Source organism: Camelus ferus, chromosome 34, assembly GCF_009834535.1.
Source record: "Camelus ferus isolate YT-003-E chromosome 34, BCGSAC_Cfer_1.0, whole genome shotgun sequence".
NCBI lineage: Eukaryota > Metazoa > Chordata > Mammalia > Artiodactyla > Camelidae > Camelus > Camelus ferus.
The window spans coordinates 15,786,599-15,800,879 of record NC_045729.1 but is presented as its reverse complement, the minus strand read 5'-3'; the positions used below and the strand labels follow the sequence as shown (position 1 = coordinate 15,800,879).

General features: G+C 40.3%; 1 protein-coding gene across 1 annotated transcript; it reads left to right on the top strand.

The window, feature by feature from the left end:
- The first annotated feature begins 1,338 nt into the window (after window positions 1-1,338).
- On the top strand, window positions 1,339-6,188 carry GDF3 (growth differentiation factor 3). The gene is made up of 2 exons (XM_006192151.3): window positions 1,339-2,331; window positions 5,282-6,188. Exons 1-2 carry the CDS (start codon window positions 2,064-2,066, stop codon window positions 6,106-6,108), a joined length of 1,095 nt encoding a protein of 364 aa, XP_006192213.1. The 5' UTR covers window positions 1,339-2,063; the 3' UTR covers window positions 6,109-6,188.
- Window positions 6,189-14,281: the final 8,093 nt, after the last annotated feature.

Genomic DNA, 14,281 nt, shown 5'->3' with positions numbered 1-14,281 from the left:
GTGGGAATGGAGAAAACGTGGCTCTAGAAGAGGGAAACCTTCGGAAGTAGCACCAATTCATTCCTCCATTTATTTGTTGCACAGATAGGTACTGAATGTTTCCTACCTGGTAGACACTTTCCTCCACAGTGGAGATACTTGGTGGAAAAGGCACCTCATTTTTCCTTGCTCTTTTGTAGCTTATATCCTAGTGGCATAGAATAATATTCTAGAAGTGGAGTGCTGATCAAAGGACAGGGGTGTTTTCTAAATTCACTTTTTAAAATTGTGGTAAAATGCACACAACACAAAACTGATTGATCTAATCATTCATAAGCGACAGTTGAGTGGCATTCAGCACGTTCATTAAGTACATTTATACACTGTGCTCCCATCGCTGAGATCCATCTCCAGAACGGTTTTCATCTTGCAAAACACACACTCTGTACCCTTGAAACAATAACTCCCTGCTCCCCATTCTTAAGATTTAAAATGAAAGATACTTAAATAGAAGTTACTTAAGATACTTAAATGAAAAGACATGATTCCAACCCCCAACGAGTGTACTGTCTGGGAGGGACACAGGAGAAACACAGTGTGATGCACTGTGACCGGCACTGTCTCAGATGCCCACTCAGAGCTCAGTGGGAGAAAGAAGAAGTATCTAAATCTGTTTTGTTGAGTCAGGGAAGCCTTTGCAGTAGAAGTGACCTTTGAACTTGGGCTGTGCAAAGGCTCTGAGATGAGTGGAGCTCCTAGGAGAACTAAAAATACATCAGTATCGATAGAGCGTTAACACTAGAAATTGACACAACATTGTAAACTGACTATACTTCAGTTTTAAAAAGTGAGGGAAAAAACAATGAAAAAAAAATTAAAGCATTATCGCAGATGATGGTGGGTGTTAGGAAATGAGACTGGCTAGGGATGTGGGGGCCAAACCTAGAAAGTCCTCAAGGGTCAGGCTAAGGAGTTTAGATCTTACGCTGTAGCTGGTGGGAAACTGTTACATATTAGATGCAACATGTTGTTTTTCCTTGGGGGGAAATAAGTTCTTATAATAGGTGGTATAAAATAAAATGTATACAAAATGATAAAGTCCCTGTTCTCAAAAAGCTTGAAAATTATTTTGGCACAGACAAGCTAATTCTCCTACAGCGTTTGAAAAATTTTATAGGAGTTTGGCCAAAACAAAATAAAAAACCAAAGCAGAAATTGATAGATGCTACCATACTCAACTGCTCAGTAACCTGCGTGCTGTTTCAGGGGTAGTTCCTTCAAGCCCCGAATGCCTTACTGAAAAATGCCTACTAAGCGTTGAAGTTTTTCTCCTCTGTGAACACCGTGTGTGCCATTGGCCAGGCCGCTGTGCCGAGTGCTTTAAACACATTATCTCATCACATTCCTATGGCAAATTAGAAGGTCAGTTTTTCTTTTCGATTGAAAAAAACAAAAATTTAGGAAGATTAAGTGACATGGCCAATATCATAGAGCTAATGAGTAATGAAACCAGAAATAATCCAGTCAGACTTCTGACTTTTACTCGAGAAGGCCAAAGTCAGACGAAGAGAATTCATTCCCTCTTAATAGCTAAAAACAGATGGGGAGGGTAGATCGACCTCCCTGGGAGGACTTCCCTCTCCCTGGTTTGGTTTCCCACCTGGCTGTGGATATTGTCTAGTGGAAATCTACCTGTGGGTTTGTCTAATTAGACTGCATGACAAGACTTGCCATCACTAATCATCTGTTCCTGGTACCCATCTCAGCGCCTTGCGCATAATAGATGCTTAACAAATGTATCCTTTCTGCTCTGTCTCCTGCTGACAATCTCCGATTGTTGCAGTTAGGTCTGTGCATTGGTAATCTTTTTTTTTTTTTTTTGTTTTCCCCTGGAAGAGTAGAGCTAGGGAAGAGAAAAAAAATTCTGTCCTTTCATATCCAATTGCCTTTGAGGAGCTGGGAAGAGAGCAATTCACACCTGATTATCTGACGTCAGATAAATTAGCAGCACCTGAATTGCTGGGCAGTCAGACGCTAGAGCTCCCTCCGGCCCGACCAGCCAGCTTTGCCTCAGCTCGGGGGCCATGCTTCCTGCCCTGCCAGGCCTGGCGCTCGGCCTCCTATTAGCTCTGGCCTTGGGCCAGACCTTCCAGTTCCAAGAACATGTCTTTCTCCAGTTTTTAGGCTTAGACAAGGTGCCTTCACCCAAGAAGTTCCAGCCTGTGCCTTCTATCTTGAAGAGAATTTTCCAGGATCAAGAGGCAGCAGCAACCACTGGCGTCTCTCAAGACTTATGCTCCGTGCAGGAGCTGGGTGTCCGTGGGAACGTACTCCGGCTTCTCCCAGATCGAGGTAAGCGTGTCCGAGTGTTTCCCGGACGAGGGTCTGGCGGGGGGGTGGGTGCGAAGGAAGGGGGGAGGGGGACGTAACAATTACTGAGAGGTTCGTGGAAGGCCCTGTGCGTATTTTATCTTATTTACATATTTTAATTTATTTAATCCCACCCTCAGCCCTGAGAGGAAGGCAGATATTCTTATTAAGTTTTTGACAATAAGGAAATTGAGGCTCAGACTGTGGATAACCTGTAACCTATTCAAGATCATACCGCTGGTGCCTGAACAAAGCCAGGATTCAGGATGCGTTTTTTCTGAATCGACAGCTTTGTGCGACCGTTTAGGTGGGAGGGGTGAGGATGCAGTTAGGGCTTGGGCTCCCACTCTTCAGCCCACAATTTTCACATCGTGGTGTCTTCGGTAGGGCAAGCAGGGGACTGGAATTTTGAGCTCAGTTTGCCTGAGTCTCGCTTTCCCTCCCCACACCTCCCCATTTCTTTTACTGGGTGGAAAAGGCTGATACTGGCTTTGTAAATATAGAGCCATAATACACACCATTGTCTTACCCTTCAGACGAGGACCTGAGGGAGCGTCATTCAGTAATTTGACAAACCCGACCACCCACCAGAAATCACCCAGGTCAGCTGTTAGAGGCGGAGTCCCCAGCCTCCCTCTCCCACCTGATTCTTATTCAGAGTCCGAGATGGGTGTTGTAATCTGCATGTCTATGTAGCCTCCCAGGGGGTTCAGATGTGGAATTGAGAGCCCTGGTTGGTCAGTTTACAACAACTGGAAATAAGGTTTGAGCGCTAATTTGTCCCAGAAGCATTGATCCGGATACCTCCTAAGTGCTGGGAACGGTGTAACACCAAGAGAGCAGAGATTAAAGTCTGCTCTTTAAGAGTTTATAAAAGAGAGAGGGCAAACAGATGACTTCCATAGACTGTGCTAAGTATCATGTCAGAGGTTCAAAGCCTTGGGGCTGGGGACTCAGGGACAATTCCTGGAGGAAGGTTATGCGGTCAGGGGAGCTAGCTGTGAAGGGTTTCCAAGGAGAGAGCAGGAAGTAGCTGAGGTTACTCCCTTCCCTCCCCCATGGGGGGGAACATGATTTTTGTGACAATAAAAATTCTATCAAATGGTACAGGAAAAAGATCTCACAATCTCATCATCGCTCCTCCCTAACCCTCCCCCTAGAGAAAACCACCATTAATAATAATTCTTCCAGAATTTTCTTCTTTGTATATATATAATATAAACTTGTTTTTTAAATAAATGGGATCATACCGTATATTCCTCCAATATTATAAACATGTTGTACAAGCCAGAACAAATAGTCAACTTACCGCCATTTTTATGTTTACATGATATTCCATTACACAGACATGCTATAATTTATGTAACTGATGCCCTGTTGATGGGAATAGATATTATAAATAGTGCAGATTTATATCCGTTTTGTGTGTGTCTGTGTGTGCAATTTTTCTCTTGTTTCCCTAGGGTAAATTCTTAGAAGATAATTTAATCAAATAGTAGGCACTTTTTACTTTACTGAGGGAAGGGGGTGATTGGGTTTATTTATACTTGGAGGAGGTACTGGGGATTGAACTGAGGACCTTGTGCATGCTAAGCAGGCACTCTACCGCTTGAGCTACACCCTCCCTGCTAGGCACTTTTTGATGTGGGAGGGGTGGGTATAGCTCAGTAGTAGGGTACCTGCTTAGCATGCATGTGTATGTTTCTCCAGTGCCTCCATTAAAAAAAGTATACACACACACACACACACACACACACACACACACACACACAAACATATATACTTTTGATGTAAAGCAAAATGTCCTCCAAAATTTATATCCCACCAGGAGTATATGAGAATTTCCCACTTCCCCACACTTTGACAGTAATTTCTTTAAAAATAGAAACTTACTGAGTGGGGAGAGGGTGTAGCTCAGTGGTAGAGGGCATGCTTAGCATACATGAAGTCCTGAGTTCAACCCCCAGTACATCCATTAAAAATAAATAAATCCAATTACCTCCCCCCACCAACCCAAATAAGAAAGATACAGAGAAGGGGGTCCATGTGGAGAAACTGAAGAATCACATTGCATCTCAATATTCAGTGAGATGGGAGTAGTATTCAAAGGTACAAGACTAGAAATTATCGCCATTGAAAACTGTGGGCTTTAGGTAAGAATTACCTAAAGATAAAACATAAGGGATTTGAATGTTTTTAAACATTTTTGTACCGTGGGTCCCTTTGGCAGTTCTGTTGAAGCCAACACACCCCTTCTCAGATTAATGGTTTGCCTGACTGAGACAAAATATTTAGAATTTTGAAAGAAATTAATTAAATATTGAAATACATTTACAAAAATATTTTAAAAACAAATGTACGTAGAGTAACGTGTATGATGCTTTATCAATGCAACAGATAAGATCTAGGGAATACCGTTTATTCAAAGTAGTTTGAGCATAAATCAAAAAAAGTAGTTTGAGCATAAATGTTATTTTAAGATAATTTGTAACAACTTAATGTATGAACATGCCTATGATTTTTATTGGTTGACAGTGTCTCAGGCCCTTATAATATTATTGGGATTTGTAGCCTATATGTTGAAAACAAAAGCCTGTTTGTTTTCAGTTATATTCATAATTCAAAGAAATGCTAAATTCCACTTACTAGAGTTTAGCAAAAATACAGATATAATTCTTTTTCCCATGCAAGATTACAGACCTTCTAAATGCTATTCAGGACCCCTCAGGGACCTGCAGATATGAGGATAAGAACCATAAATGAGTGAGTGGAACAAATTGTCCCACGTGGCAGGGCTTGGATATAACTGGTAATTCCCCGCCCTGGTTCTGTGTGTGTGGATAAGCATATAATATTGGACATTTGTACTGTGTAGGTGGATGGGAAATAAAATATGTTATGGTGACTCTCACATCTCTCTGTTCCCAACTAGGTTTCTTTCTTTACTCCAAGAGCCCTTCTCAAGCCTCCTCCTGCCTAAAGAAGCTTCTTTCCTTTAACCTGTCTGCCATTAGTCGCGGGGAGCAGTTCACGATGGCCCAGCTGGGCCTGGACTTGGGGCCCAACACTTACTATAACCTGGGACCAGAACTGGAACTGGCTCTGTCCCTGGTGCAGGAGTCACACGTGTGGGGCCAGGCCACCCGCAAGATGGGTAAAGTGTTTGTACTGCAGTCGGTACCACGGCCTCAAGGGGTCCTTCACTTTAACCTGCTGGATGTGACCAAGAGGAGTCATCACTCTGGGAAGAACTTAGGTTTATTCCTAGAGATACTGGTCAAAGGAGAGAGAGCCTCTGGGGAGGATTTTCAGCTTGAGGACACCTGCGCCGGACTGAGACGTTCTCTTCACGCTTCCCTGCTGGTGGTGACCCTCCACCCGGAGCAGTGCCGCCCTTCTTCCCGCACCAGGAGGGCGGCCATCCCTGCCTCTCGGGCTTCCTGCAAGAGCCTTTGCCATCGGCACCAGCTCTTCATCAACTTCCGGGACCTGGGTTGGCACAAGTGGATCATTGCCCCCAAGGGCTTCATGGCAAATTACTGCCATGGAGATTGTCCTTTCTCGCTGACCACTGCCCTCAACAGCTCCAATTACGCCTTCATGCAAGCGCTGATGCACGCGGTTGACCCGGAGGTTCCGCAGGCTGTGTGCATTCCCACCAAGCTGTCCCCCATTTCCATGCTCTATCAGGACAACGATGACAATGTCATTCTCCGGCATTATGAAGACATGGTGGTTGACGAGTGTGGGTGTGGGTAGTCTGTCAGAAACAGAACAGGAGGCATGTTCTCCGGTAAATGCTAGAATAAAACGATATGTCTGGTTTATGAGCTATTGGATCTGAATTGTCAGTGTATTTATGTTCAATCTGTCTTTCTGGAAAATCCATCATGATTAATGATGTCCTTAGTTACACACACACACACACACACACACAGAGACACACACACACAGCCTTAATGACTAGTTACTTTCTGCATAGTCATTATCCACATGACAGTATATTAGGTCCTAGATAGAAGGAACCTGGCATTTATGGATTGCCTATTATGGGCAAACATTATATGAGTTATTTATAAACATAATTCACTGCTCCTTGAGGCAGGCATTAATATTTAGGCTTCATAGATAAAGAAGCTGAGATTTAGAGCAACTGAATAACCTATTTTTCTAAAGTCCTCAGCTTTCTCTGCCAGATCTCATATGCTAAATGTTACTTTAAAAAATTTGAGAAAATGTAAAATAATGTAGACAAATATACCAAAAAGGGTACCTGATTCTGTCTGATTCCTATAGCTAAGATCACAGTGTACGTGTAGCTTTCTATCTCTCTGCACTCACTTAACATATCATGGGAATGTTTTTCACATCCCCAACGTCTACATAGTTAATTTAATGGCTATTTTACATGAAATGATCAGATACATATTTTACCTAAAAGAACGTTTATCGCTGGACATGGTTTTATTTGCAGTTTTCACAGTGGAATAGTGTTATGAGTCATTGTTCATGAATCATTCTCCATATTTTATCCCCACATCCTTAGAAAAGTTTCAGACATGGAATTACAGAGTTAAAAATATAAGTTGACTCTTCTATAATTAATATAAAACATGCTGATCTTGAACATGTATCTATTGGGTAAAATGCAAAATTCACATGGACTTCAAATATAAAACTCTAGACTTGGTAGGATACTTGGGGTTATGTCAGGTAGTATGAGGTAGGTTACGTCTCTTGTTAGGAGAACGAAAGAGGAAAAGTTTGTGGATCACTGCTTTATTTAGCCCCGTCTTTAATTCCAACTGTCCCTACCTTAAATCAACCTCACCACTCTCATCTGGATTATTGCTACTATTTTTAACCTGATCTTTTGTTTTTATTTTAATTTTTAAACGTTGAGTGTTATAATTTAACTGTATTACAAATACAGGCAAAAACTCCTGCATAACCCTCCCAATCTTTTTTTCCCATCCTCCTGACCAAACCACCATCCTGCATTGGCATCCATCTTTCCCTTCATTTCTTCATAGCTTCACTCCATATATTTGGATCCATAAACATTATGAAGCATTAGTCCGCAAATATGTAAATTTTATAGAAACAATATTGCAGGATTTTTTCTACCATTTTTTTCTCAATGTATTTCAGAGATTTTTGCAGGTTAATACAGGTATGAATATAACTGATATTTTTCACTGCTGAAAAGTAATCCGTTATGTGCATGTTACACTGATTTACCCATTATGCTGTTACTGGACACTGAGGACATTCAAACATTTCTATAGAATGGACACAAAATCTCTCAGCAATCTGTCTAGCTAGGACTTCAGCGTAGGGCAGCAGTGAATATGGACAATTTGTAAGGAGAGTGGAGAAAAGGATACAGAGATTGCAGTGACTCAATGCACATCCTTAAACACAAACAAAATGGGTCTTTAAAACACACTCGGGGGAAAGTATAGCTCAGTGGTAGAGCACGTGCTTAGCATGCATGAGGTCCTGGGTTCAATCCCCATACCTCCATCAAAAATAAATAAACAAACAAGCAAACCTAACTACCTCCCCCTGCAAAAGAACAAAACAAAAAACCACACATACTCACCTTGTCCAGCATGTTTGAATGAGAAACACTGTTCTACCAATATCAGTCAGAGATGGACTTTGGACAAATCATCATTCAGAACTATTTAGTGGAACAATCAGGATGATGCCAACAAAAATCTGCAGCAGTATGTTTACAGAGCACTTTCAGACTCTTATTTATTGAAGAAAGAGCTAAGAAATTAATATAACGGAAGATAGATGGTGGTTTTGCTTTGGTGGGGTCTCTGTGGTCCCAGCCCTGTCCTCTTGTTTGGGAGGCCCTGGATTTGGGGGAACGATCTCAGATTTGAACATGGGAGTCTGACTAGCATGAACAAAAGTCATAAAATTTCAGTCGTGAACCAGTTATCAGTAGGTGAGTTTACAATAAGGTGCCAAGGGAGGAGGACCAGCCATTATACTGGGTTTGATGAAAACTAAAAGTGCACAAGTAGGGGGGAGGGTGTAGCTCAGTGGTAGAGCGCATGAGTAGCAAGCATGAGGTCCTGCGTTCAATCCCCAGTCACTCCATCTAAAAAAAGAAGGAAACTTAAACCTTGAGTTCTCTGGGCTGATGACTGGATTTGCACGATCCCAACTGACCACAATTTCTGAGGTTGCATTGCTAAATTTATTTCTTAGCAGAACAGAATTGTTACTGACAGATCTCCTGAGTCGAAGAAATAGATTTTGATTTGGGAGGGTGGGGTCTATGTTTAAAATATTCATGTTATTTTTAAAAGTCACTAAAAAGACAGTGGCTGATAACCACTATATATAAAAATAGATAGAAAACAAATTTCTTCTGTATAGCATGGGGGACTATATTCAATATCGTGTAATAATGTTTAATGAAAAATAATATGAAAACTAATATACGTATATATATGCATGACTGGGGCATTATGCTGTGCACCAGAAATCGACACATTGTAACTGACTATTCTTCAAAAAAAAAAAAAAAAAAAAAAGACAGTGGCTGTTTCCTTCCCCAGTAGTTCTGTCGTTGGCAGGTTTGTTCACTCCTAAGTCAATCACATTGTCTGCTGAGGCTGTCATCACACCTGAAGATGGAGAGGAGCAGGCATTACAAGCCTTCTGGCTTCCTTCCCGTATTATTTATCTTACGTACTTTTTAAAAATCTTAAATGTCCAGTTAAATGAGTCTATAAATAAACATGTGCCTGGTAAGTCAAGTTATATACTGCAATTTGGGCAGAATGGGATGAAATATAAATTCCAAAAAATAAATAAATTATACACAATGTGTATATAGCACAGCTATGTCAGAACCTTTCAAGATTCATGATCTTATTTAATGACAGGCGCATCCACATGCCACAGGCTGGTTTAGTTTGAAATTTCACCATCAATTTAGTTCAATTCAATTTGACATTTATTGAATGCCTTGAAAGGTAGAGAGAAAGGCACAGATTCTGCCTTCGGGTAGTTTGTCATCAAATAATGCATCCCCAAATCAGGTCAGGCCTCAATATTGTTTCTTTTAAAACAAGAAAATGAGGCATAAATATCAGGACACCAAGGATTATTCGTGGATTATTTCGTTACCACTTTAGTTTCTACTCAGGGCAATATTGAGCACTTCAACTATTACCGCAAAGGTTTCTGTGCTTTGCTTGTGAGTGGAACACATGTCTAAGATCTGAATCTGCTGATTTTGGAGGAGAGTTTGATTGAAAATAGGCATCTACTGTCTAGCACAGGGAACTATATTCAATGTCATGTAATAAGCTATAATGGAAAAGAATATGAAATTATATGTGTGTATATATATATATATATATATATATATATATGTATATATATATATATATATATATGTATATATATATATATATATATATATATATGTAAAACTAAATTGCTTTGCTGTACACCTGACACTGATACTGTAAATCAACTACGCTTCAATAAAAAATAAAATAAAAAGAAAATAGGCATCTACTTGAATAAAAAATGGCTGGGATCTGTTGCTTTTATCACTTTTTCTGGGCAGAATTGATCAGCAAAATACATGCAATCATACATACATTCCCGAATTTTAAGTGGGATTGGTGAACAGATAGCATTCTCCCACTCTTTTTTGTTTGCCTGTTCAGTTGTTTGGCAACATTAAGCAGTAAGCTGGTATGACTGTTTTGGACCAAAGAAAAAAAGTAAGACACCCATTACATTTGTCGTGTAGCAATGATGGAAATGTATCTTTTTGAGATAGAGGCACACAGTTCTTAGAGAAAAATTATTTAAGAATGATTGTTTTAGCCACAGTCTATTATTTTCATCCTTAACCCCCACCCCCAACAATAATCATTAAATTAATAGCTGTTTTGAAAGGAAGACTGTAACGACCACAGGTGTACACAGAATGCAAGCGGAGTATGAAAGGCAGAGTGACCCCATCTAAATTAAAGAAGTAGGGCTGCACTGAAATGGGTAGTCAGAGATCGCAGGAGGTTGGCAGAGGAAGAGGGGGCTTGCAGTTAGGGAATTTTAGCTTAGGGAACAGGGAGAGCAAAGGCAGGAAACAGATGGCAGGAACTGAGACAGGACTTGAGGAGGCTTAGAAAATTATTTATTGGCGGTTGCTCTGCTAATTGTATTGCTTTTCTGCCCTCTGCTGATTGAAACAGGGAAGGGCAAATTTATTAAACCATGTATGGTTCTTTATATCTGGAGGATCAAGGTTCCTATTGAGAAACTGATAAAACATATGGAGTCTCCCCCAGAAAATAATCCACATAAAAACACAGTATTTTGGCTTCTTCTTTTTTTTTTTCCCCAAGTGGAGGACCTGGGAATTGAACCAAGTACCTCATGCATAGTCAGCATGCGTTCCACCAACTGAGCTATACCCACTGCCCCCTAACACACAATGTTTTGCGTATAATTTCAGTTGTTTCATGGAATCCCTGCCGTCTAAACTCTGAGCTTGTGAAGAACACATTTCTCTTGAGCCAGATATTTTTTTCTTTTTGGGGGGCAGCCGGAGGAGGGGGCAGTCTCTGTTTATAGCCCTATGTGTATAAGTACATATGAACTCTTTCGGTGTTTTTTTTTTTCTTTTACCTTGGTGGGGAGGCAATTAAGTTTATTTATTTGCTTATTTATTTAATGGAGGTACTGGGGATTGAACCCAGGACCTCACTCGTGCTAAGCACTTGGCTCTACAACTGAGCTGTATCCTCCCCCGACATGAACTCTTTTGTAATACTCAGTTCCTTTTAAGGGACCGATTTCTCACATCATCTATTTCTTTCCATTTTGGTATCTCCATGACAGGTTTATTATTAGAATCGCCCCTTCAACCTGTTCTCTTAGTTGTAGTTATAGTGGTACTTCTAAGACCGAATTCTGTTCATGTCACCTCTTTGTGGAAATGAATTCTCTCTTGCCTCAGGCAAAACAATTCTCTGACCTTGGAACACTTCTGCTTTGATTTGCCTTGCTGTACTCCAATTAACCTTTTTTTTAAATACCTTTTTTTAAAATGGGGATGTAATTCATGTACCATACAATTCACCATTTTAAAACATAAAATGCAGTAGTTTTAAAAATTATAATCACAAGGCGTATAACCATCGACACTATCTAACTCCCAAACATTTTTATTACCCCCACAATCCACCCTATAACTATTAACAGAAATCCCCTCCGAGCCTTCTCCCCCACCTCACTCCCCATTCTCTGGCAATGATAATATGCTTTCCAGCCCTGTGGATTTGCCTATGCTGAAAATTTCATATAAATGGAATCATACAATATGTGGCCTTTTGCAACTGAGTTCTTTCACTGAGGATAATGTTTTCAAGTTTCATTTATGTTTTAGCAGGTATCAGTACTTCATTCCTTTTTATAGCTGAATAATATCCCATTGTGTGGCTACCTGACAACTTCTTGAAGCATTCTTGTCCACGCAGAAGTTCTCAGAACCCAATCCTTTTGAGTTTCTGTGGAGGCTTCATTAAATAATCATAACTGGTAAATCACTGGCCATTGGTTATTGCTTCAATCTGCAGCCCCTCTCCCCTCCCTGGAGTAGGGGTGGTGGGATGGGGCTGAAAGCTCCAAACTTCTAATCATGTGGTTTATTCCCCTGGCAACCAGCCCCTCACATTAGGTTACCTAGTGACTTTCCAAAATCTCCCTCGTTAACATAATAAAATACAGCTTTATAGCTTTCCTCTCTCAGAGAATTCCAAGGGTTTTAGAAGCTCTGTGCCAGAAGCAGGGAGAAAGACCACAGATATATTTATTATAAACCACAATATTACAATATCCACCCTCTTCAAACTTGGGTTCCTTTCAGCAATACAGTCATAAAAATCAAAACCTATGGGCACTTTACTAAAGTTCCCTTAAGTCATTAAGAGTTAGTCCAGTCCATTATCATATCATATGAAACTGTCTCAGGGGGAGGAGACTCAGGTTTGCAGGTTTCCACTGGAGATCTTGTCAGATCCCCAAAGCAGGAGTGAGCTCAGCACACTTCCCGCTTTATCCTTTCAGATTTCTGGTATAATTGAGCTAAGAAACACTATGATTTCTGTTTTGTGGGTTTTTTTTTTTTTTTTTTTTGAGACACTATTATCTCTTGCTCTGAGCTTTTTCTGAGGTTTCATGTAATATCAGATTTTTCCCTTTATTCATTTCTTTGCCCTCAGCTACTATTCCTCCCCTTTTAGATACTAAATTTTGTTATGTGTTTTTTTGCTCCAATTAAAACATTTTTATATAAATAAAATAAATTAACCTTAGATGTGTGGGTTTATTTCTGTGCAGAAGTCTTGTGTATGCTTCAAAATATAAAAAGAGAAAAAAAATCAAAATTAAGAGAAAGGCGATGAAACTGAAGGAGGATTAATAAAATGGCCGCACTTAGGCTAACAGATTGCTTCTTCTTATGTTCGCCCTTAAAACGGTCAACTGACCTGACGGACGGGTTGCTGCTCACGGTTCCAGGCCTGTTGTTAAAACTGAAGCTATCGATCTTACTATTTCTACTTTATTCCAGTCATTGAAAGTAATAATCAAGCTTGGTCTCTGAGTCCTTCTCCAAGGAGAAGGTCACAGGACTGCAACCTTACAAAGTAGCCTGAATTACCAAGAAGACCACACCTTGAGTGCTTATTGTCTAGCTGCTGGCCTCTATAGAATTGGAGGCCTGGAGGCATCATGACGCCATTCTAAGTCTTCTGATGAGAAAATGGTTCTGTTGATTGTTGTCTATGCTTTATTGCTTAAGCTACGGCCCAATAACCACCCCACCCCATCCCCAAGGTGGGGTCACAGTTTGGAAGGCGCTAGCCTGCTGTGAGTCCCCTTTGCTGGACAAAACAATAAAATTGCCTCTTTTCTTCTAAACTCCAAGACCTTGTCTCTGAGTTATTTGGCTCGTCAGGGATGGGGGCCGATCTTTCGGCAACAAAACCACAGATAGGAATAAACTTAGAAGACTTATAGGTAATATTATATAGCAATTCAATATTAACAGAATAAAGGGGGAAATTATATACTCATCCCAATAGAGGCAAAAGAATTATATGACAAAATTCACAACCATTCATGACAAAAAGTCTCAACAAAATAGAAACTTCTCAAGCCTGATAAAGGGCATCTGTGAAGAACCTAGAGTTAATCTCATACTTAAAAATCAATAACTGAATGCTTCCCCTTGTTAAAAGAAGAAACAACAAGCCCCAAATATAGTCACTTGCGCTAAGCCCGCGTCATCAAACCAAGACTTGATACCTGCTTAATCTCAATGCAGTTTCAACCTTGCCCAGAAATGTAATCTTAACTGGTCAGTTTCGAATTTCCTGGTCAGCATCAGTCAGGTAATCTGCCTCATAGACCCTTTTGTCCCCCAAAGGAAGGTAAGGTTGCCATAAATAACCGTTTTTGTTTGTTTGTTTATGACTTCCTTGTCTCACCTCCTCTCTGCCTTTCAAAATCCTTCCTTTTCTTTAACTCTTTGGAGCTCCTTTCTATTGACAGGATGGGGTGCCACCCAGTTCATGAATCTTTTAATAAAGCCAATTAGATCTTCAAATTTACTCAAATTTTGTCTCTTAACACCCTGAAAATTGGGAACAAGGCAAGGATATTCACTTTTATCTTTTCTGTTGAACATTTTATTGGCGTTCTTAGCCATTCCAATCAGGCAAAAAGAAGAAATAAAAAGGCACATGTTTGGAAAGGGAGAAGTCAGACTGTCCTTTTTTTTTTTTTTTTTTTTTTTTTTTTGGAGGGGGAGGTAATTAGATTTACTTATTTATCTATTTTTTAAGAGGAGGTACTGGGGATTGAACCTAGGACCTTGATGCTG